Source organism: Cetorhinus maximus, chromosome 3, assembly GCF_964194155.1.
Source record: "Cetorhinus maximus chromosome 3, sCetMax3.hap1.1, whole genome shotgun sequence".
NCBI classification, from domain to species: domain Eukaryota; kingdom Metazoa; phylum Chordata; class Chondrichthyes; order Lamniformes; family Cetorhinidae; genus Cetorhinus; species Cetorhinus maximus.
In genome coordinates, this window is record NC_135881.1 from 3,759,910 (window position 1) to 3,783,548 (window position 23,639).

The window sequence follows — 23,639 nt, forward strand, 5'->3', positions numbered from 1 at the left end:
GACAGCTGCAGAATGAAAAAATTTTTTACAAAGAGAAAAGAAACCTGCACTTAATATATGTACTTGGGTTACTTTGTGAACAGTAATGTTTGAGCAGTATGTAGTATTTAGATTCTGCCCACAAAGGGACTTGAGAATGTGGGAATGCACAGGCCAGAAGGCAATGTCAAAGTCAGTTGAGGTATTTAAAAGTGTACAAGATAATTCCTTATGAAGTCAGCGAATTATGGGATAAATAGTGGAGAATTGGGATCAGTGATGGTGCTTCGCGCTTCTGTTTTGTTCTAGAAAAATCCTGCCCATTACATTGAAAGTTTGAAGTCGATTGGTAATTAGAATTAAAAAAAGAATTTTTCAAAATGTTTTACATGTCTCATTGCTGTGTATCTTTTTCATCTTTTCCAGATTACATTGTTTGATAAATGATTTTATAATGTGATAATAAAAAAGTCTTATTTTACAAATGGTTGTGTGTGTGTATTTTTCTTCAAATTTTAATCTTGCCAACTCATCTCTTAACTGTATTTTCCACTTTCCTCATTTGTCATTTATAATTCCTCTTGGGTTTTTCACTTTTCCTTCTCCTTTTCCCCCCTCCCCAAACTAATACAAATAATTCTTTGCTGTCAATGTAAGGACATAGCTCCTGAGGTCTTAAAGGCTGAGATGCCTTTGAACCTTTATTGATTTAGGAAACATTATTGGAGAGGTTTGGAGAGCCCCTTTGCAAACACACTATGCTGTCAGTAGGCTCAGTACCACAGCAGAATGGGTCCAACCTTGGCTCCCAATACTACTAAAGCCAATCTCGACAATGCTGACTGCAGGCTGTTTCCCCTAATGTTTCTAGACTGAGGATGGGAGGTCAAGATGTCAGCCCGTATCTTGAGCTCCTGCAGGAAGCTTGTATGGTGTTCATGACTCCCACTGTTAAATAACTTGCTGATGTTCAAACATCATAAGTGACTCTTTGGGCTAAGAGCTAGAGGGTCACTGCTGACTGGAACTGTGTTGCAATGTGAGCCAACTTCAGGAGGTGAGGCTGGAGCTGCAAAGGAGAAAATGGAGAGGAGCAGAAACATTTCAGTTTAATTTAATTTTCTTAAGTTATCTCCTAGCGAGCCTGGGCAAGCGTACTAACTAATGTGATACTGAATTCTAGAGAATGTGAAGACTAAGCATTCAATCCTGAGTCTTTGTTGTTAGCTGATTCCAGCCAGAATTGTTTTGGGGAAAGGGAGGAGAGATTTATAATAATTGAATGCACTGCCCTGGGTTAGACAACTGAAATCAGCCAGGATTTTCTATCTAGTGTTGAGCTCCTTCTCTCCACTTTCCTGCAAAGTGTTGCAAGTGTGTGGAATGGATTGAGTTTGGCTATAGTGCCTGTACAGTTTAATATTTCGAGGTCCGTTCCAGTGAGTGGCTGCTATCGTTAGATCTGTATCTCAGCATGTCATCGTTTCCAGAAAAGGGAGAGTCTTCCTCCTCCAAATCTAGTGCTCTGCATGAGGGAAGACAAACTACCCAGCCTCGGCCCTCTACTCTTGTTGCTACTCTGTAATTGCAGTTCATTGCCTTAACCTGATTTAAAGTTTAGACCGTAAGACATAGGAGAAGTAGGCCATTTGGCCCATCGAGTCTGCTCCTCCATTCAATGAGATCATGGCTGATCTGATAATCCTCAACTCCACTTTTCTGCCTTTTCCCCATAACCCTTGATTCCCTTACTGATTAAAAATCTATCCATCTCAGCCTTGAATGACCCAGCTTCTACAGCCCTCTGGTAAAGATTCATTACCACAGATTCACTACCTTCAGAGAGGAAATTCCTTCTCGTCTCTGTCTTAAATGGGCAACTCCTTATTCGGAGATTATGCCCTCTGGTCCCAGACTCTCCCACAAGGGGAAACAGCTTCTCAGCATCTACCTTGTCAAGCCCCTAAGAATCTTATGTTTCAATAAGGCCATCTCTCATTCTTCTAAACTCCAGTGAGTACAGGCCCAACCTACTCAACCTCTCCTCAAAAGAAAATCCCTCCAAACCCGGGATCAACTTAGTGAACTTTGTCTGGACTGCCTCCAATGCCCGTATATCTTTCGTTATATAAGGGGTCCAAAACTGTTCACAGTATTATAGGTGTGGTCTAACTAGTGCCTTATATAGTTGTAGCAAGACTTCCCTATTTTTATACTCCATTCCCTTTGAAATGCCAACATTCCATTTGCTTTCCCTATTACCTGCTGAACTTGTATGCTAGCTTTTTTGATTTGCACATGAGGACCCCCAAATCCCTCTGCTGCAGCTTTCTGCAGAACAAAGAACAAAGAAAAGTACAGCACAGGAACAGGCCCTTCGGCCCTCCAAGCCTGCGCCGATCATATTGTCCGTCAACTAAAACATTTTGCACTTCCGGGGTCCGTATCCCTCTATTCCCATCCTATTCATGTATTTTTGTCAAGCTGCCTCTTAAACACCACTATTGTACCTGCTTCCACCACCTCCTCTGGCAGCAAATTCTAGACACTCACTACCCTCTGCGTAAAAAACTTGCCCCGCACATCATCTCTATAGTTTTCTCCTCTCACCTTAAATCTATGTCCCCTAGTAATTGACTCTTCCACCCTGGGAAAAAGCTTCTGACTATCTACTCTGTCCATGCCACTCATAATTTTGTAAACTTCTATCAAGTCGCCCCTCAATCTCCGTCGCTCTAGTGAGAACAATCCGAGTTTCTCCAACCCCTCCTCATAGCTAATAATCTCCGGACCAGGCAGCATCCTGGTAAACCCCCTCTGCACCCTCTCCAACGCCTCCATATCCTTCTGGTAATGTGCAGTCTTTCTCCATTTAAATAATATTCAGCTCCTCTATTTTTCCTGCCAAAGTGCATAACCTCACATTTTCCCCACATTATATTCCATCTGCCACATTTTTGTCCACTCACTTAACCTGTCTGTATCCCTCTGTAGATTCTTTGTCATCTTCACCACTTGCCTTCCCACCTATTTTTGTGCCATCCGCAAACTTGGTGATAGTACATTCACTTCCCTCATTCAAGCCATTAATATATATTGTAAATAATTGTGGCCCCAGCACTGATCACTGTGGCATTTCACTAGTTACAGGTTGCCATCCTGAAAATGCCCCCCCTTATCCCAACTCTGTCTTCTATTAGTTAGCCAATCATCTATCCATGCTAATATGCTACCCCAACACCATGGGCTCTTATCTTATTAAGTAGCCTTATGTGCGGTACCTTATCGAATGCCTTTTGGAAATCCAAATATATTAGATCCACTGCTTCCCTTTTATCTATCCTGCTTGTTACCTCCTCAAAGAATTCTAATCAATTTGTCAGGCATGATTTCCTCTTCATTAAGCCATGCTGACTCTACTTGATTATGTTATGCATTTTTTGGACTCTGCTAGACAACTTTCCAGTTGGGAGGCTGGAACAGAGACCTGGGGGTCTATTTATGCAAGTTTTTGCAGGTTGCAGGAGAAGGTGACAACACAACAAACACGACTTTTTTTTAAAGAGCATATTTAATCCATTATTTAAAGAGTCATAGAGTACGAAAACAAGGAAATTACACTCAGCCTTTATAAAACACTAGTTAGGCCTCAGTTGAAATATTGTTTTCAGTTTTGGGCACCATATTTTTGGAAGGCTGTCAAGGCCTCAGAGGGTGCAGAAAGATGTGACAGAATGGTAACTCGGAAGCACGACTTCAGTTATGCAGACAGATTTCAGATGCTGAGATTGTTCTCCTTGGAACAGAGAGGTTAAGAGGAGATTTGATAGAGATGTTCAAAATCATGAAGGGTTTGATAGAGTAAATAAGGAGAAAGTGTTTCCTGTGGTAAGATGGTTGATAACTAGAGGGGACGCATTTAAAATGATTGACAAACGAACCAGCGATGACACGAGGAAACAATTTGTTACATGGCAGGTTATCCAGAATGTACTGCCTGAAGGAGTGGTGGAAGCTGATTCAGTAGTAACACCTGAAAGAGAATTGGATAAATATTTGAAGGGAATAAATTACAGGACAACAGGGAAAGAACAGGGGAATGGGATTAATTGGATTGTTCCACCAAAGAGCTAGCTAGGCAGGATGGGCCAAGTGGCTTCCTTGTGCTTTATCATTCTGTGAGAATGTGTAACTGAGATTGCGAAAGCCAAGGTGCTGTGGGGGTTTGTGTGCATGACCCCCACAACCTCATGGTTTAACGCGGAGCTATAAATAACTTTGAGGGTGAAATATGGTAGCAGTTACTATGGACCTTTCGGATTAAGGAGTAATCCAGGTAGCTACACTTTACCTTTGATCTTTTGTGCTATTTATCTCATTCTTTTGCTCCTTTTCTCTTTTAATTTCTCTCTCTGATTTTTGTATGGTTGATTTAATATTCCACATCATTTTTAAAATCTATGTAAATGTATAATATACATATTTATATATTTTGAGTCTCCCTAATTATAAAGATCCACAATAAGACTCCTTTGCATAGAATCTTGCTTTGGTCAACATAGCTTTGCATTTAGATAAGTAATATTTGACCACTTCAACAAGTTTTGAACATTTTGAAATTGGTAAATTGTCTGACATCTAGCCTTTCATTAACACGTAATGAAGTTCAATCTCCAAGTGCCCCAAGAAGGCTACCCTTGAGTTAATAATGGTCTTTCCCCATCTTCCAAAAGAGTGAATTTCTCAGGACAGTCAGAAAATACGGAGGTTACAATACATACACAGACCATTGGGCCTAACCTTTCTTTCCATGTGAGCACTTAACCTCCACTCGATCATAGTGTCCCACTCAAAGGGATCGAGCCCTGGAGTAAAAAGCTTTTGTTAAGCCAAGAAAATTAGGTCTGGTGTATCTCTCGGCATTGTCTTCCCAGATCACAGGAGAATTCGTGCCCGCACTGGATTTTGAATGTCTCGCTGAAGGGCAATTTTCAAGACGGTAAAACCATTGCAGGACATGAACATCATGGTAACTACACTTCCATATCCTCCCTACAATCAGTGCCTTCCCACAAAGTACAACAAGCTGAAGGAATTTGCTCATGACCTGAGTTATGATTCAACACAGAGAAATTGTAAACAGTTTGGTTACCTCTGCTATCCTTCCTTTACACTGGCCAGGTGGACCACAATGATCATCTGGCACTGCACGTTATGAAACAAGTTTGTTCGATTCACTCCTTGCAGATGGACATGATATTGTACCGCACTGGATTACTGCTTGACAGAAACATGGCTCTGCTGCACAATCAAAGTTTTCATCATTAAAAACTTGGCTCAGATTATATTTCTCCTTTTTAGATCATTCATGGGTTGTTTTTGTTGTCATAGTGACTCCAGTAGCCAAATAAAGCATTTGACTTCCTATTTTCTCTATTGTCAGTCCAGCTCCTATGGGTGAGACCCATGGATGGAGGGTCAGTTGTGAGTCCAGGCCCTCAGCCTGGCTGGCTTGCAAACAGGAATTATTCTCCCAGTGTTTTGTTTCACCTCTGAAAGCTTGCAAGGCTAAGCAAGTCATACCAACAGCACCTATTAAAATCTCTCTTCAGGGTATGCTGTTTCCTTAATTGCCTTACCCTGACTGCAGGTAATTGAGGCTCGTTGCCTAGCTTGTTGCTGGTTGTGTTGCAGTCATTTCAGTCCAGCGCCTCTGGTGGAGAGTGTATTACAAGCTTGTCACGTACTCCAAGCCAGCTCCTGTTCTGAGATTGATGCAACAAGTGGAAACTGAAAACTATGGGTAAGAAACTTCAATTCATCATTGAAGAGAGACGGTTCTGTATATTTTGCTTGCCTTTCATTGGCTTTTGCATGGAATTATTTAGTGTTTACGCAGAGCAACATTTGGCCCCAATTGATCCATGTGATGTTTAACACAAGCCTCCTCTGACCTTAGTTCATCTAACCCTATCAACATATCCTTCTATTCCTTTCTCTCTTGTTTATCTAGCTTCTTAAATGCATCTATGCTATTTGCCTCAACCAATCCCTGGTAGTGAATTCCACGTTCTCACCTCTGAGTTTTAAAAAAGAGTTTCTCCAAAATTCTCTAATGGATTTATTAGTGACTATCTTATATTTATGGCCCCTAGTTTTTTAACACTCCCAAAAGAAACAACATCTCTGCATCGACTCTATTGAATCCCCTCAACTTTAATGGCCTCTGTTGGGTCACACCTCAGCCTTCTCTGAGAGAAAAGAGCCCAGTCTGTTTAGTCTTTCATGATATAAATATGTGAATCTCGGAAAGGGGAAAGACATGTGATGGAACTAGTTTAAAAATAAATCCAGAGTGTGAAATGGCTTTTCATCCCAGCAAGCTGACTACTCCATGAGACATTTAATGGCGGCCTTCCTTCTATAAAATCGACATTTAAATGACCCTTAAGTACATGCTTGCTATTAAGTGACTATCTTATATTTATAGTCCCTACTTTTGAACCCTCCTACAAGAAAGATGTACCTTCCCCACCACCCCCCAACCCCCATTGATCCCTACTCTAAGAATATTAAGATTGTTACTTGCCTTTGAGTTTTAAAAAAGGTGTTACTAATCTTTTCCACAGATATTGATGACCTCCCAATTTAACTTCAGTCAGTCTGTTCAATATTTCCATGTCAATTGACACTGGTTTAATAGTCATTATTGCCAAGTCTAGTGCTTTAATTCCAGATTTTATTAACTGAATTTCACCAGCTGTCATGGTGGGATTTGAGCCCATGTCCCTGGAGAGTTAGCCTGGCCCTCTGGATTACTAATCTGGTGACATTACCACTACGCCAGATCCTTTTGTAACACTGAGTTCTGCAATCTTTCTCCATTTAAATAGTATACTGCTTTTCTATTCCTGCCAAAGTGAAAAAGTGCACATTTGTCCAAATTATACTGTGTCTGCCAAATTTTTGCCCACTCACTTAACCTTTGCAGACTCTCCGCCTCCTCTTGACAACTTACTTTTTTACCTAAGATAAAGGCAAAATACTGCGGATGCTGGAAACCTGAAACAAAAACAAAAAATGCTGGAAAAACTCAGGTCTGACAGCATCTGTGGGGAGAAACACAGAGTTAACGTTTCAGGCTCTGAAGAAAAGTCATACGGACTCGAAACGTTAGCTCTGTCATTCTCTCCACAGATGCTGTCAGACCTGCTGAGTTTTTCCAGCATTTTTTTTTTTTGTTGTACTTTTTTATCTATCTTGGTGTCACCGGCAAATTTAGCTGTCATACATTTGGTCCCTTCATCCAAGTCATTGATATAGGTTGTAAAAAGTTGAGGAACCAGCATTGATCCGTATGGAACTCCACTAGTGACAACTTGCCAATTCGAAAAAGACCCATTTATCCCCACTCTGTGCTTCTAATCTTTTATCCATGCTAATATGTTACCCCCTACACCATGTGCTCTTATCTTGTGTCGTAACCTTTGATGTGGTTATTAAATGCCTTTTGAAAGTCTAAGTATGTCACATCTTCTGGTTCCCCTTTATCCACCTTGAATGTTACTTTGTCAAAAATCTCTTAATCGATTAGTTAAACATGAGTTCTCTTTCACAAAGCCATGTTGGACCTGCCTAATCACATTTATGATTTTCTAAGTACCCTGCTATAATCTTCGTAATGGATTCTAGCACATTCCCTATGACAGGTGTTAGGCTAACTGGCCTACAGTTTCCTGCTTTCTGCCTCCCTCCTTTCTTGAATAAAGGTGTTATATTAGCTATTTTCCAATCCACAAAATCATACATTTAATTTCCTCAAATTTACTTGTTGATTTCCTCAGGTCAATTTCTTAGATCAAAGAAATTATATTGAGGTCATTTGGTTGTTTTTATATTCGTTCATGGGATGTGGGCGTCGCTGGCTAGGCCACCATTTATTGCTCATCACTAATTGCCCTTGTTCTGAGGGCATTTGTGTCAACCACTGGGTCTGGAATCCCATGTAGGCCAGACCAGGTAAGGACAGCAGATTTCCTTCCCTAAAGGACATTAGTGAACCAGAAGTTTTTACGACAATTGGCAATGACGTCAGCCTTTTAATCCCAGATTTTTATTGGATTAAAATTTCACCATCTGCTGTGGTGGGATTTGAACCCAGGTTCCCAGAGAATTACCCTGGGCCTCTGGAATACTAGTCCAGTGACAGAACCACTATGCCACTGCCTCCCCCAATTCTTCAGCAAAAGCTGTCAGTTCTCAGCCCTATTCTCTGCCAGCTCCTTATGTTTGCAATTCTCAGTTTCTATATACATAACCCTCTTTATCTGCATTAAAATCTATGCACCATATCCTAGTTTAACTGTGCAATTGGCTACGTCTTCATCAGATTTAAACATAACTACCGCATGCACCTGGTTCCCTGACTTTCTCGAATGTTGTGAACAGGTGGGTCCCAGAACAGGTAACTCTGGATCTCAACTGGTTCCCCAAGCAGAGCATTTTCCCCAATTATTGTCACCTTCTGTCTTCTAAATCAGTTCTCAGTCCATCTCTAAAACTTATCACCATTGACTCTGCCTTCCCCACTTGTCTATCACCAAACAACACATGGAAATCCACTATAGTCTACTGATTTACCACCATCTCCCTTTTTTAATCTGTCAAAAGAATTTTAATAGGTTTATGTTACTGATGAGATGATACTGACTGCTCCCTACAATGCTTCTACTTTTAGATCGTTATTTATAGCGTCTCATTGATAATCCCAAACATTTTTCCCTGTTATATATAAGATAGCTAGACCTGTAATAAGTAGGATTTTTGCCTTTTTTTCATTGGAGCTCAATTAAACCTATAAAACTTCCATTATTTAAGCAACACTGGAAAAATATCAACGATAACTCCTAATTTTTCACCTGGCCCAGGATCCTTGTGAATATTTGTTCCTTCCAGCTTCTTTACTGACATCTACTCATGTTATGGATCATTTAGCCCATTTAATAGGACTAGAATTGAATTAAAGCTACCTTTTAAGAACATCTAGGACTACTGAGTGTATATATGTCACATCTTGCTGTGATAACTTAAATATATTTTCACCAATATTTTCAGTAGTGTAACATTCAAGTGCAATATTTCTGATTGCATTTGTCATTTCCTATTTTTTTGTGGGTGACCTGGTGTGGCCAAAACACTGGAAATATATTCTTTAAGGAAAAACTAATTTAAACTAACTGCCAAGCTAACAGTGCACGCGTGTTGAGTTCACAAATGAGAAAATAATTGTAAACCATTTGTTCCTCCTGCCCCATCCAGTCTGAATGACCAGTTGCACAGAGGGCTCATGAGCAAAATCTCAACTATGTCATTCCTTGTTAGCTGTTCAGTTATTTCATCGCCTCGTGAACTAACTCATAGGAAGTAGGGAACATTAATTCTGGAAGAGTCGATTAAGGAACTTGAACTCTTTGAACTTTGGAGACTCATTTGTTAGAATCTTGGCTGGGGGTCACTCTTAAAGCATTGTCCTTCATTCTTACGCACGTCCCAGGTTCCTCTTGTTCCTCCATTTGGCAGGAACGTGTCACTCAGTGTGAAGTAACCCACTAGTTGTTGAAATGAAGGTGTTAACCAAGAGCTGAGGAGCAGCAGTCAGCAATGGCAGCTTGGGCTAAAATCTCTTAACTGCAGGGAGAAAACCTTCAAATTTTCCAGCCTTTTTGTTTTGCTGTGCCATGTTGCATTGTAAGGTGAGGGAGCACCTGGATTTAAATTTTGGAGCGGTGCTGCCTTCATATTGCAAAATTCTGTTTGTTTGCTTAAGTTGCTTAAGTTTGCTTTGCTGCTTATTGCCATATCTCTGAAACCTGCTTGGTAACATTATGGTAAACAGGTTAAAATTCTGGGTTTTGCTTGGTTATATGTTTGTACCTTTGTTTACGGTAATGCTGATGGTTCAAAAGTACTGCAGTTGAGTAGAAATCGGAAGTACATAGCCTATTGTGTGTAATATCCTAACTCCTATCATTGCAAGTGTACACTCGTTATTACTTTTCCTTGGCACATGAAACATAAAAGAATGCAGAGCATCCAGAACATTTCTTCACCGACCTCTTTGCATTACTGTATTAATAAGAGTTCAAAGCAAGCATTTATAAGATGGACTGCAACGCTTCAGAAATGTAGCTCGCCACTACCAACACAAGGGCAATTAGGGATGGGCAATAAATGCTGGCCTAGCTGGTGACACTCGTGTCCCACGAATGAGTTTTTTTTTTAAAAGTCCCTCTCTATCCCTTTTTATGAGAGAACAAAGCAGAATACCTAAAACAGTTATCGGGTTGAACCTGCAGCAGGACCCATGATGTAGATTGAAATCTGTAGCTTTCAGGCACTAGTTGTAACCCCAACACTTTCAGATTGTTGGCAATTGGAGTGGGGGAAGGGTGGGGGTAAAGAGTGGATTCTGGGGGCAAGGAGTTAGGGGAGGAATGGTGAAGAGGATGCAATGATTGTAAAGTGCTTTATAGTACAGAGCAGAACTTTATGGATTTCCTGTAACCCATACATTTGGGCTGTTGTGCATGTGTCTGTGGTAGCCCCCTCATCCCTTTACCCGTGCAATATACATCAACTCAAGGTAGTAGATGACACTTGGAGCATATACCAGCCTTTTTCTGGAATCCATGGAAACTTCTTTAGCCAGAGAGTGTTGAATCTATGGAATTCATTGCCACAGAAGGCTTTGGAGGCCAGGTCATTGAGTGTATTTAAGACCGAGATAGATAGGTTCTTGATTGGTAAGGGGATCAAAGGTTACGGGGAGAAGGCGGGAGAATGGGGTTGAGAAACTTAGCCATGATTGAATGGCAGAGCAGACTCCTTGGGCCGAATGGCCTAATTTCTGCTATGTCTTATGGTCTTATGGTAATGTTAAGGTGTGGCATTTGAGAGGAAAGGAACTAAGTTATAGCACAGGGCTTGTAACTCCTAATAGTTCCACATTCAGAGGGACGAAAAGAATAGTAGGAGATTTATAAGAGCAATCTTAGGAAATTCAGCACCAATAATACAAAAGAGACTCTGCAGTCTGTCAAGTCACAAAAACTAAAGCCCTCCAACCTCAAACATCTGTTCAACTCTACATTAAATTATTTCAGCCCATCTGCCTATAAAGCAACCTATTCCACATTCTGACATGGACTGCCCAGGTGCTCTGAGAGCAAAACAATCTAGGGAAGTTAAGGGCCACAGCAAATTGCCTGGTATCAATTGATTTCTTTTTCCTTTTTTGATCCAGTCACTGAACAAAACTCTTACTATGCAAGTTGGCAACAGAGTTGGGAATAGGAACTTGATTCACCAAGCCACCTAGTGGCACAATTTGCAACTGCATTATGACAGTTCACATAACAGGTAAATATTGTCAAACGCCTGATCAAAAAACTGAGACACTAAGGAGTAAGGGTGGACGCATATGTAAGCTTCTATGATAGTTATCTAAATTTAAAACTGGAAAGCTAAATAGGAAATTACTAAGAAATTTACTGATTTTGAAAGAAAAATGTGTCACACTTAAAATTTGTATTCTGGAGGTTTAATAAAATGACTGAACGAATAATCACGTGAAAGAAAAAGGTTACTATCAGTTCACAATCTCTTCTGTTTACATGAAAACTTAACTCTTTCAAATTATACCAAGTAGCTCTGCAGTGAATCTAAGATGGTAATCCAATCTAAGGGTTTTGATAACATCATCACAGCAAGTGCAATCGGACACCAGTTTGTGTCACTCACTGAGGGATCTAGAATCTGCTTAAAATTGATGCAGGAGAGTTAAATTGTAACCATACAAACGGAGGGAACTAGTGCGAAGTGTTTAGTCACTTTTAAGACTGCATTAATGTTCTGAAATTTAATCTAGCCTGAGTTTTAATGGAAGTATCTTCACAAATGAAATGGGCTGGTTGTAGATAATGAACTGTAAAGCAGAGCAGTGTGAGAACTGGCTTTGGATCTTTCAGCTAGCCGGGCCAATATTTGAGAGTTCACCGGATAAGCGTAAAAATGTAACTTGGGCACAAGGAATAAAAAGAGGGATTGCTGTGCAGGCTGCTGCAATGTAGTGTGCTGATTGGAAATGAGATTGAGGGGTTAGGGTGGATGAATGTAAAAGTGCCAGTCCAATACTTAACTACAGTGTAAAACAGAGCAGAGGATAAGATTAAATAGCTGTATTGCTCTAAAAAGTACTAGGCCCACCATATCAGCAATAGTGTACGCTTCTCACCTAACCACGGAGCGTATAGTCTGCTCCTCCTGAGAGGATATGTGGGAAAGCAAGCTGATTGTCTAGAATTGGTGGAGAATAGTTTTTTAAAAATTGGGTTTACTTCTTGGAAGAGAAACGATTTTGAGGTTTTCAAGTTGATTAGTGACTGATGAATTAGAGTTAAGCCGAGGGCACTCCAACTATATGGATTTTGGACCGGTTCTGGCCACTGAAGCTTGAGGAACTGTTCTTTACATGCTTGTGTGTGTTCTTGTCCAAAGTGAATTATTTGATGAGCATAATGGTCAGAATTATTGGTAGATAAATCCTAAATCTTAATCAAGATCCAGTGCTTGCGATATGTGTATATTGAGGCTCCAAGGTTACACACCTATGTAGCCCATGAAGACACACAACTTTGGCCACTTTAAAGCAACTTTTTCCAATGTCAGAAGACTTCAGTTTAAAGATTAGGAATAAGGGAAGTTGAGTAGATTATTTTTTAATACGCAAAGTCATGAATTGTTAACAGGAAAGTCAATTGAAGTAGGTTCCAGATGTTGAACCGTGTAAGTGGGGTCAATTGGATTTGTCGCTAGAGGGAGGATGGATTGAGAAATATGAGACAATACTCACATGAAGTTGAGATCCATGGAAATCAGATGAGTTCGTTGGCCTCTGACCTATTCCCACTCCTAAAATTTCTCATGTTAATGTTGTAATCAACCAAGAACTTTTCTTTGGAAGACGGGATCTGATTACATGATGAGGAACAACGTGGCACTGCTTTGTTACTTGCCAATTAGTGATTCTCGTGGGTGAAATCAATCAACTGTGAAGACCATTAGTACTAGTTTCTAGAATTAGGTCATGAAAAAACAAAATCTCCCCCATTTAACTTGTTTAATTTGTTTATTTATATGAAAATATATTTTTTCATCATACAGAGAAACACACCAACCATCAGAATCTGCGAGGTGCTCGTCACAATCCCTGTACATTTGCTGACGTGGACTGCACCCTCATTTATGTTTGCTTTTTTTTGGCAGTACTTGTGTGCTGTTAACCCATCAACAAACACCTTACTGAGGCTTTTTATTGCATTTTTATTCCCAGCTAACTTTCCCTTAGCATTGACTGATACCAACATTTGAGTTCAGAGTTGGAACCCCACATTATTTCCTATCCATAATACTTGTGTGTGACTGAGGAGCTTATCCAAAAAAACCGGCAAAAGAACTTGGTATGATTGCCTCATCTTTTGGACGGTCTCTTGAAGCTTTCTTGATGAAGTGAGGCAGGTTTCTCTCAATCACCATAAGAATCTACTGATTTAATTGAGAGTTTGGTTCACTGAGGAGTCAGCATTAGAGTCCTGCAATATTTACTCTTTTAGGTATAAACCTATTCATTATATCGTTCTGTTCCTGCTCTGACATCAACATATCAGAACTTCAATCTTGGGTGACCACCAAATTGTCAGTGCAGACATTTGAGTGTTGATGCATTTTGCAGCAAACGATACCATTGTAAAAAAACACCATTACCAAAGGACCAGCCTGAGGAAACCCATCTTAACTAGTGTCATCTTCCATCTCAAAAACAAACTGAACTATTACCTGAGGAAGACAGTCTCTTGTGCATCATCTTGAACTGAAACATCTCATACTTATATCAAGGATGTGGAATAGTAAATCCTTCAACCATGCAAGTCATTAGGAGTGCTTCACTGAAGTACAGTGTGCAAATGAAGAGGGTTTCAGCTCTGAAAAACGTTACCAAGGAGGAATTAATAATCTTGGATCTTGGTTTTCCACAACCCAGAAATCCTAAACAAATCCCAGCCAGGAAGATCTCGATCCCCTTTCTTTGCCTCTGCAGCAATGACCACCATCTTTGTGAACACTGGTGGAAACTCAAGTGGATGACACACTTGACTGGTTTTAGCTGAAGTATGAGCCTGTTTTGATGTACCCTGAAAAAGTAATGCTGCCTGTGTGAATAATGTGTTTTTCACCCCACCCCCCACCATTGAGATGGATTACTTTATCTGGATGGCCAAATGCTTGCTTGAAAATTCTCAGCTTCAGGCATGCCAGAAAACCTATTAATTCCAGCCATAGGAAAAGTTGCATGAAACTAAGAAAGCTCAAGATTCTACTTTCATCTTTCTCCAGTCTTTCCCATTTTATTTGGGGGTCACCACCATACTGGTTGATTACCCTTCTCCATCTCCTCCTGTCAGTCACTCATTCCTCTCTACTACTCCACTTGCCTGGATGAGAGCAGCTCCAAAAACATTCTAAGTTCAACACCATCCAGAGCAAAGCAGCTCATCTGATTGGCATCCCATTCACAACCTTCAACATTCACTCCCACCACCACCGGTGCACAGTGGCAACAGTGTGTACCATCTACAAGATGCACTGCAGTAACCCACCAATGCTGCTACGACAACTCCTTCCAAACCCACGACCTCTACCTCCTAGGAGGACAAAGACAGCAAATGTAGGGGAACACCACCACCATCTGCAAGCTCCCCTCCAAGCCATACGCCATCACCGTTCCTTCACTGTTGCTGGGTCAAAATCCTGGAACTCCCTAACAGCACTGTGCGTGTTCCATCAGACTCCAGTGGTTCAAGAAGGCGGCTTGCCACCACCTTAAGGCCAATTAGAGGTGGGCAATAAACGATGGTCTAGCCAGTGATGCCTGCATCCCATGAACAAATGAATATATAAAAATTCCTCTTCTGATCCTGCTGCTTTTCAGTCTCTGGCCACCACATCTTTCCATCTGGTCTTAGATCTTCCTTTTCCTGGCAGTCCCCATCTCCATCACATGCCTTACCACTCGCGTGCTCTCTCCTCTCCCGCACTCTCTCCTCTCGCGCGCACTCTCTCCTCTCGCGCGCTCTCTCTCCTCTCGCGCGCTCTCTCTCCTCTCGCGCGCTCTCTCTCCTCTCGCGCGCTCTCTCTCCTCTCGCGCGCTCTCTCTCCTCTCGCGCGCTCTCTCTCCTCTCGCGCGCTCTCTCTCTCGCGCGCTCTCTCCTCGCGCGCTCTCTCTCCTCTCGCGCGCTCTCTCTCCTCTCGCGCGCTCTCTCTCCTCTCGCGCGCTCTCTCTCCTCTCGCGCGCTCTCTCTCCTCTCGCGCGCTCTCTCTCCTCTCGCGCGCTCTCTCTCCTCTCGCGCGCTCTCTCTCCTCTCGCGCGCTCTCTCTCCTCTCGCGCGCTCTCTCTCCTCTCGCGCGCTCTCTCTCCTCTCGCGCGCTCTCTCTCCTCTCGCGCGCTCTCTCTCCTCTCGCGCGCTCTCACTCTTTCTCTGCAACAGATTACCATTCCATGTCAGTCCCTTCTCAGCTACGTTCTTTGATGCTCCCACAATCTTCACTGACCCCCTGATGTGCTGGTTCCTGATTTTGACCTTTCTCATCATTTCAGAAATACATCTCGGCTTCCACATCTCATTAGTATCCAGCCGTTCTCCTTCCCTCCTTGAGTTTGCCCAAATTTCTGCACTATTTAGCAAGATTCTGCTTGTACCTTAAAAAGGGGGTATTCTGGCCCAGAATGAAACTGAAGTTTTTGAGTGTGAAGGATATTTATTACCACACATCTTTTGATGGCTCAGGTGCATTCAGGAACCTGTTGGCATGCTTATAATAGTATTTTCAGACTTTCATTGTACATCTTCCCCTGCGTCACCACCTTTAATGAGAAGAAACATGAATTTATGCACGTTTTGATGCACAGTGGGCTTGGCTGTCAAGCAATTTGGTTAATCTAGTTTTCTTCAAAGAACAAGCCTGCTCTGAATATCCAGCAACAGGAGTAGAGACTGTTACATTGGATATGTTCATCAGAACTTTGGACCAGCCAAGCAAATGGGCTATTCAACATGAGTGGCTAGGATCCAATTTCCCCTGTTAACCCAAAACATTTGTCAGATCTGGAGAATGCAGATTGGTCATCTTTGAGACCTCTCACTGGCTGAGAAAACCTTGTAACTCAGCAACCAACCAGTCAGACTGGATCCCTCATGGTCTCGGATAAATCAATGGTAAGTGGTATATCTACTTGATAGTTTGACTCTTGAGGCAGAATTGCCAAATTGTCTTGAGTAGTGGAAGATGTCCTAGTATCATGAACAACTGCGCTCTAAGGAAGAGGATCACCTTGGATGGTTGGAGAGTATCGTATGATCTCCAGGTTCTTCAAGAACACCTTAAAAGTGAAAGTATTCATCTCTCAACTAACCACCACTAACTAATTTGAATGTTGTTTTGGGCAAATTGAACCTATATTTTCTTGCAAGCTGAAATCTCTCTCACTGAAGAGAGCTACTCTGTCAGCACAGAATTGTACACACACAACGTGTGAGCCCCCTGCCTTGGTGGACATCCACTTCGCCCTTGTGCTTACCAATGGGGTAATCACCAACATTCAGATTTAGTATTTACCATTTTTGGTTCTTAGTGACCATGTGACATAAATCCTAAACTAAGCAGAACTTAACAAATGTAGCCTGATTCATCTCTTTAAAGTGTCCCTGATCCAGTCAGGAGTCAACATAGAAGCCTAACTTGAAGGGCTAATATATAGAAGGCCTTGATAAATGCGCAGCAACCTGAAGCACTTCCACTAAGCACTGTTGTCTCATTCTGAGCACATAAGTTGGTTCCTTTGTTGTTGCAGGACTTTGTGAAAATACATTTAGGTTCTTAGACCCACCTCAGACACAACAATGATTTTTACGTTTGATAATTAATATATGCCTTTATAAATGAGGCAGAATGTTCTTACCATAATGCATTGTATTTTTTCAACATAGTCCAACTGTAGAACTCTTACTCTTGCTATTCCTCAGTTCATTCCTGAAAGATGTTTGATTTTTAAAAATTAGATGCAGGCCCTCATTGGATTCTAAGGTTTCTGATAGCTTAACTAGTCAGAATTGCTGATGCAGCTAACATCAGGACCCTGTGTCAGAGGGGGAAGGAATATCTAATATAGAGCTCTATATATTGCTGTCATCCGACACTATAGTTTAACTCCACATATGCAATAAATATATGTTTATTGTGTATATGGAGTTGAACTATACTTAGTATATTGGAGTATGGAAGACTATATCTATAGATATAGCTCAAATGATGAATTGTTTACCTAGCATTCAAATAAGTTTGGCACAGGATGAGTAAGGGCATTAACAAAAAGGCTCGGGTTCTGTAGTGGTCCCACTCTGTATAGTGTGAAGTATTGTCCCTTTCATTGAGCTGCTGTAATCTCACAGAAAAGCACATGTTTCTGGTTACTGTGGAGTGATCTGAGTGGTGCTTCTGTCTGTTAACTACTGATGACAATTTTTTATTTTGCTAATATTATTAAATTCCATCAGTTTCATTTGCAAAATGTCACTGGGTTGTGAAATGTTTTAATGTTTTAAACTGGAGCCGAGCATTTGATGGAACACGGAACTGTTCTAACTACTAGTCTCAAGCAATTCTAACCATCTTGTCAGGTTTTCTTATAGGCACCAAAATTCAACTAACTGCTTTCTTCCTCATTCATCTATGTTCCATAAATTTCAGGATAAGCCCATAGGTGATAACATTTCTGACAAACCTCCAAGAATTTTAGCCCATGAAAACTTGCAAAAACCTTCTGGTTTCCCACTCCAGTGCAGCTCCATATGAGTTGATGCTGTAAGATCAATCCTTATGTTCTCCAGTCAACAATGTTCAGCTTGTTGGTCTTTCTGTAGGACTAGTTCTCAAAAGTTTTTCTTGCAAACATGTCAACTGTGAAAAGCTTTGGTACTTCTATTGATTCATTTCAAATTCGCTTTGAGCTGAGACGTATACTTTGGAAATCAGAAATGAAATGAAATCAAGCTTCACATTTTCAACCTCCTGTTGAGATTTATTTACCTATCACAGTCCTTCAATGAGCCTTTATTGTCTTCCATCAAAAGACAGCATCAGACCAAAATGTCACTGCCTCTTCATAAAGGTGTGTGATGAAAAATTGGAAGGCTGAATAGCTTCATACTTGCTGGAAACTTAACCTCAGGATTTTGCTGCCCAAATCTAAAGTGAAACAAAAATACTTTTCAAGGAATTTACCAAATAAATGAGAACATTTTTATTTATCTTTGGATTGATCTGATAGGAGAGCATTGGTTAAGATTAGATAGTTTTATTTTACTGGGGAGCAGGTGTCATGCTAATTGCATTCACCTTTTCCCAGCATAGACACAGTGGGCCTTATGACCTCCTTCTGTGCTGTATCATTGATTCTATGACCCGGCTCTCCCTTTCCAAGTGTTGCTGTGGAACATAGAATGAGCAGGCACTGAAGGTTTGAATACCACAACATCTGTCTATGCCTCCTGGGATAAGAGTCCTCGTGTTATCTTGTATGTCTACAGTGTTTGTTCACAAAGATATTTACTGCTCGAGGAACCTCTGACCTTTTGGATTGTGGCTACACTGACGGACAACTTGGATCATGGTTATTGTATTTTGCCTAACCAGATTTAGTTTTGGCTTTGTGATTTATGTCTATGCTGTATGCATCAATTGTATCACAAGGGATATACTGGAGGATCTTGCTAATTCTGATAACCCTTTGGGATCGCCTGATATTTGTTTGGTTGAGGCCAAAACACTTTCTTAAACTTACTTTCTCTTTAAGAAAAATCTCCAACTTCCATTGCTTTGGGTCTTCCTAAAATCATAACATAATATCGCACAGGAGGCCATTCAATCTGTCATGCCTGTGCTGGATCTTTCAAAAGAGCAGCAATGCTGAGTCCCACATCCCCACTTTTTGTCTGTAAGTTCCTCATCCTCAAGTACCTGTTCAAATCCTTTTCAAAGCTATTTATGGAATCGGCTTCTGTCATCTTTTCAGATAGAGGGTTCCAGACCCCAACAACTGAATGAGAAAAATTCTCCACATTTCCCTCCTTGATCTTTTGCCAGTGATTTTGCATCTGTGACCTCTGGTCATTGACTCTCTTAGCAGAGAGCATAGTTTTTCTCTCTTAGCGCCATCAAGGCCTCTCAATCTTGATAACCTCTATTAGGTCACTGTTTAACCTTTGTTCCAAGGAGAATCACCCTAACTTTACCAGCTTCTCATAACTGAGGCCCCTCATCCCCTGGTAAACCTCTGCACCCTTTCTATGATGTTCTAGGTTCAGATAAAATTTACTATTCAGAGACCCCTTGCTATAGAGAAGTAAAAGAAATTGCATGGTTAGAAGCGGTTGGCTGTGATTCCCGGGCACTTTACAAATGAGGATGGGCGTACTTCAGGTCTATTCTCTAAAGTTTATTCATCTTCACCTGGTTCCTTCAAACTAATGACAGAATGGCACAGTTACCTTTGTGTGAAAGAAAGAACACAGTTCCATCGGTGGATTGCAATATGCAGAATGCAGAGTTTTTTGGAGTTTCACTGTTAGAAGCATTATTTGACTATTCAAAATTCCAAAGACACACTTTGTATTCCTGTCATCTAGGTGGTCTTCAGGAGAAGCTTTTGGAGATCTTTTGTTATTAGGTTGCAAAAATGCTAAGTGCTTTAAGAAATGTCAAAACCTAAAATTCATTTAGTAGAGATTTATCTACCACCTTGTTGAATCAAAAAGACTTCCTTTGGCTGTGTTTGGATGCCTGCATCTTGGAGCAGGAAAATATAGAGACAGGAGGAAACTTAACCCTAACATCTTATTTCCCCTGATGTATCTTTCAACCAGGAAAAGAAAATTGCACCATAATCTAAAGGTGCTGAGAGCTTGTTAAGCTTCAGGGTTAAAAAAAGTATTTCTTTGGATCAAATTGCTGCTGTCTTCACCAGATAGTTCTTGCAGTACTCTACACAATCACTTTTTAAGACAGGAAAGATTAAAGATTTTTTTTCTGTTAAGTGACACTGCAGACTTATGCTGAACTTTCATCTTTAGGCTTCCACAGCCAAATTCAGGCTCTGCAAGTGACATGAACAACTTCAAGAAAGAAGTGATGCACAAGATGAACCCTCTTCTGTCTTCTGACCACGATGCACAGAACAAGTCTGCTAAAAATTCTGATCTTGCATTCTTCAAAAAAGATCTTGTATCCCCTCTGTGTCTTAAAGCTTAGAAGAGTAGATTGGGTTCCTGTATCTGGTGAAATGAGCTGCCTTATGCCCCATGACTGTTCCCTGGCTGCTACATTTTCAACCTTTATTGATGGACATACTTTTTGGCATCCGTCTTGTACTCTAAAGATAGAACTAGAAGAGTTTTATGTTGGGGCTGTCAAAATACTGATCTTTTATAAAACATCTACTGATTGAAGCTTCAAAGTTAGAACATTCAGTTATTGTAAATGGAAACCCATTGGGGATGAAACCACTGTCTAGTATTGAGTTTTATAAAGGAGGCCCAGACCATGTAGTTTAGATTGACCCTTTGTGCTATCTTGGCCTCTGCAGGTTAAGGCTCCTTTTAAGTCTCTGATGTAGTTTGGCTTAAGACGTGCAATGATTCAAAGAATGTTGGCCTCTCAGTAGATCCACCATATTGATTTGGTGCTTGCCTTGTGTTACTTCTAGGACAATCTTGGAAAACGTATGAATGAGCTCAGCGCTCCATCTTTCTAAAGAGTCTATCCCTCTTATTCTTTCCACCACCATGCAACCAACTCTTGATTTGACTTAGGCATTTTTAGAGCTTTCTCTAACTGATTCATTTGCTCCAATCTTTGTTACCGATGAAACTGGTGACTGAGTAACATCTATGAACCAGTTATCACATAGGGTAAAACTTCCTTACACTCAAGCTGCTGCAGCCTCATAAGCTCACACCAGAAGATGAATTCAAGACTCCATGAAGTGTTTACAATATTATTTTAACAAGATGGTCTGAAATATCTCCCAAGAGTCATTTTGAGCCTTGAGACAAGCTTTGATTTACCATAGACTCTTCACCTCCATTTTCTAACATTACCGAAGCGTACTCCTGAAATACATGGAGGATAAATGAATGAGGAAGGAAGTAAGATTAACTACCTTCATTCACTGTGGTCTTGCCCATTTTCTGAATGTATGTTATCCTCCACATATCTCGCATACACCCACTTATCCCGCTGTTTCTAACTCTCATTTGGAGTGTTTTGACATTTACTAAATGTTGACAAAATTGTTTTCCTTTGCTGTGTAAGCATTACCTACCCTGCAGGCTGCCTCCATCGATAAAAGAACCGCGGACCGGTGTGTAGCCACGGCTCTTATACAGCCTAGGAATGGGGAAAGATCACATGGCCCTTGAGAGACTTCAGTGAGGTTAGAACTCCTGGAGGGACACCATCCAGGTGATTTTCCCCTATTGGATGATGGGCCTGTCTTGAGGTATGTGGAGGATAAGAAAGGGAGAGAGAGAAGGTAGGTAATCTTACTGTACCCAGCTTTCCTTTTCAAACTCCCATAAAATATTTGTAGTGATATATGTCTGATGAAATGACTTTCTTTCCCTGACTTGTAAAACTACTGGGCAATTGGGGTGGTGTTGTCAGTGGGCCAGTCGGCACAATGGAAAATCACAAGAGTGCTCCCTCTTGTCTAACCTGTTCCCGAGCAGTATCAGGCAAAAAGTGGCCCTGTCCTCCCTTTTGATTGAAAGTCACTTGTGGCATGCCTGCCGAGGGTGTTAAATAAATGAAAAATGAAGAATAGTTTTTGAATTCCAACGTAAACTTTCTTTACCAACACTTGAGGGTTTATTGCCTGGCTTTGATGCCGCCTTGTAAAATAAGATGTTTGACATCTAAAAAAATGCCACTTTGCTCATATGACAATTATGTGTTTGGGAATCCATCTGGAATTTGATTTTCAGCTAAATCTTAGCTGTCTGCTCGAGTTGACCACAAGATGTTTATGACGGACTGCAGGTATTGGCATAGAACAGCAGTGAGTCTGCACTGTATTTTAACCAATAAACCTTCCCAGCAAATGTGAAATTACTGTGGTGCAAAGTATTGTAACTGGCTGCTGCGATCTGTTGGTTCTGTGCGCAGCTAGTGCGGATTCTGTCAATCAAGGTATACCTGCTGCTTTTTGTTTCTCTCTCTCCCTGCTCCTCCTATATCCAGAAATTCTTGACGGTGTTGCCAGTTCCCATTAGGAGGGGAAGGTAGGTGTAGCATATATTAGAATACACACTTCTGTCCTCTGGGACTTGTGTTTGTGTCCGGCTGAAGAAAGGTGGAGGTGAAGACCTCCTCTGTTTCAAAGGGCTGTTGAGGACTTCCACAAGAGTTTAAGGCTATCTCTATCCATTTCCCCAACAGATAGGAATTAGATAACTTTGCCCAAGTTCAGCATAACTTGGCATTCGTTCTGCAGCCTAGCTATGAGGGACCACGAGGACAGTAAGTATGGTGAAAAGAAGTTGCTGGTTTGATGGGCAATGGTTCCGAATTTGTATTCAGGTGGGTTGGAGCATTGCAGGAAGCTGGAGTGCTCTGCATTGCATCTGATTAGTGCTATGCCTGACCTTGTGAGTTCTTGCTGTCAGTTGGATGCAAAATAAAAACTGTTCACTTTCCTAGCACTGCCCGCCCTCCCTAATCAAAAAAATCAAAAAGACTTGCTGCAGTGTCCAACTTGGTATAAATGTAAGTTTTCTTTCCGCCCGGCAGTGCACGAATGGTCACTTGATGTGTGCAGGCTGTTTCATTCACCTGCTGGCTGATGCCAGACTGAAGGAGGAACAGGCCACCTGCCCGAACTGCCGCTGTGAGATCAGCAAGAGCCTGTGCTGCAGGAACCTGGCCGTGGAAAAGGCGGTGAGCGAGCTTCCCAGCGAGTGCGGCTTCTGCCTGAAGCAGTTCCCACGCTCCATTCTCGAGAGACACCAGAAGGAGGACTGCCAGGACAGGTAATGCACTTAAACCTCAGAACCAGGCAGTTTATTAACCAAATCACGGCCCTTACTGATCTGGCTTTTTATTCACAGTGAGTAGGGAGCCAAGGGAGTGCAGGCACTAAATTTTAGGGTGGCAGAAATGTATTGACATGCACAAGTGGGTTTTGGGGGCAATGTAAAACAAAAATTATCTTTGATAAGTTGAGGTGGCAACACCCACTTGGCTCTACCCCACTGTCTTATGTGCACTGCCCAATTGTAAATGATAGGTCCTAGCACTCAGCAGTTCCTCGCCAGACTGACAGCCAGTCCCATGTCCATGAAAATGCCGAAACCAGTGCAAAGAACACAGAATGGCGACTGTTTGTTACCCATATGATACTTGTATAAATAAGTTATTGATTTCTCAACTGGTAATTTTCATAATTAAAACTCTCGTGACTTGTCTGGTGCATTACAGAAAAAAACAATCCA

General features: G+C 41.3%; 1 protein-coding gene across 2 annotated transcripts in view; it reads left to right on the forward strand.

Annotated features, from left to right (window-relative positions):
* The window catches only part of zftraf1 (zinc finger TRAF-type containing 1), a 146,638-nt gene that overhangs the window by 44,540 nt on the left and 78,459 nt on the right, over positions 1–23,639 (forward strand). For both annotated transcript variants that reach the window (XM_078536169.1, XM_078536166.1), the window contains exon 2: positions 22,939–23,177. In XM_078536169.1, the coding sequence (XP_078392295.1) occupies positions 22,939–23,177 (239 nt within the window). The remainder of the gene's footprint in view (positions 1–22,938; positions 23,178–23,639) is intronic.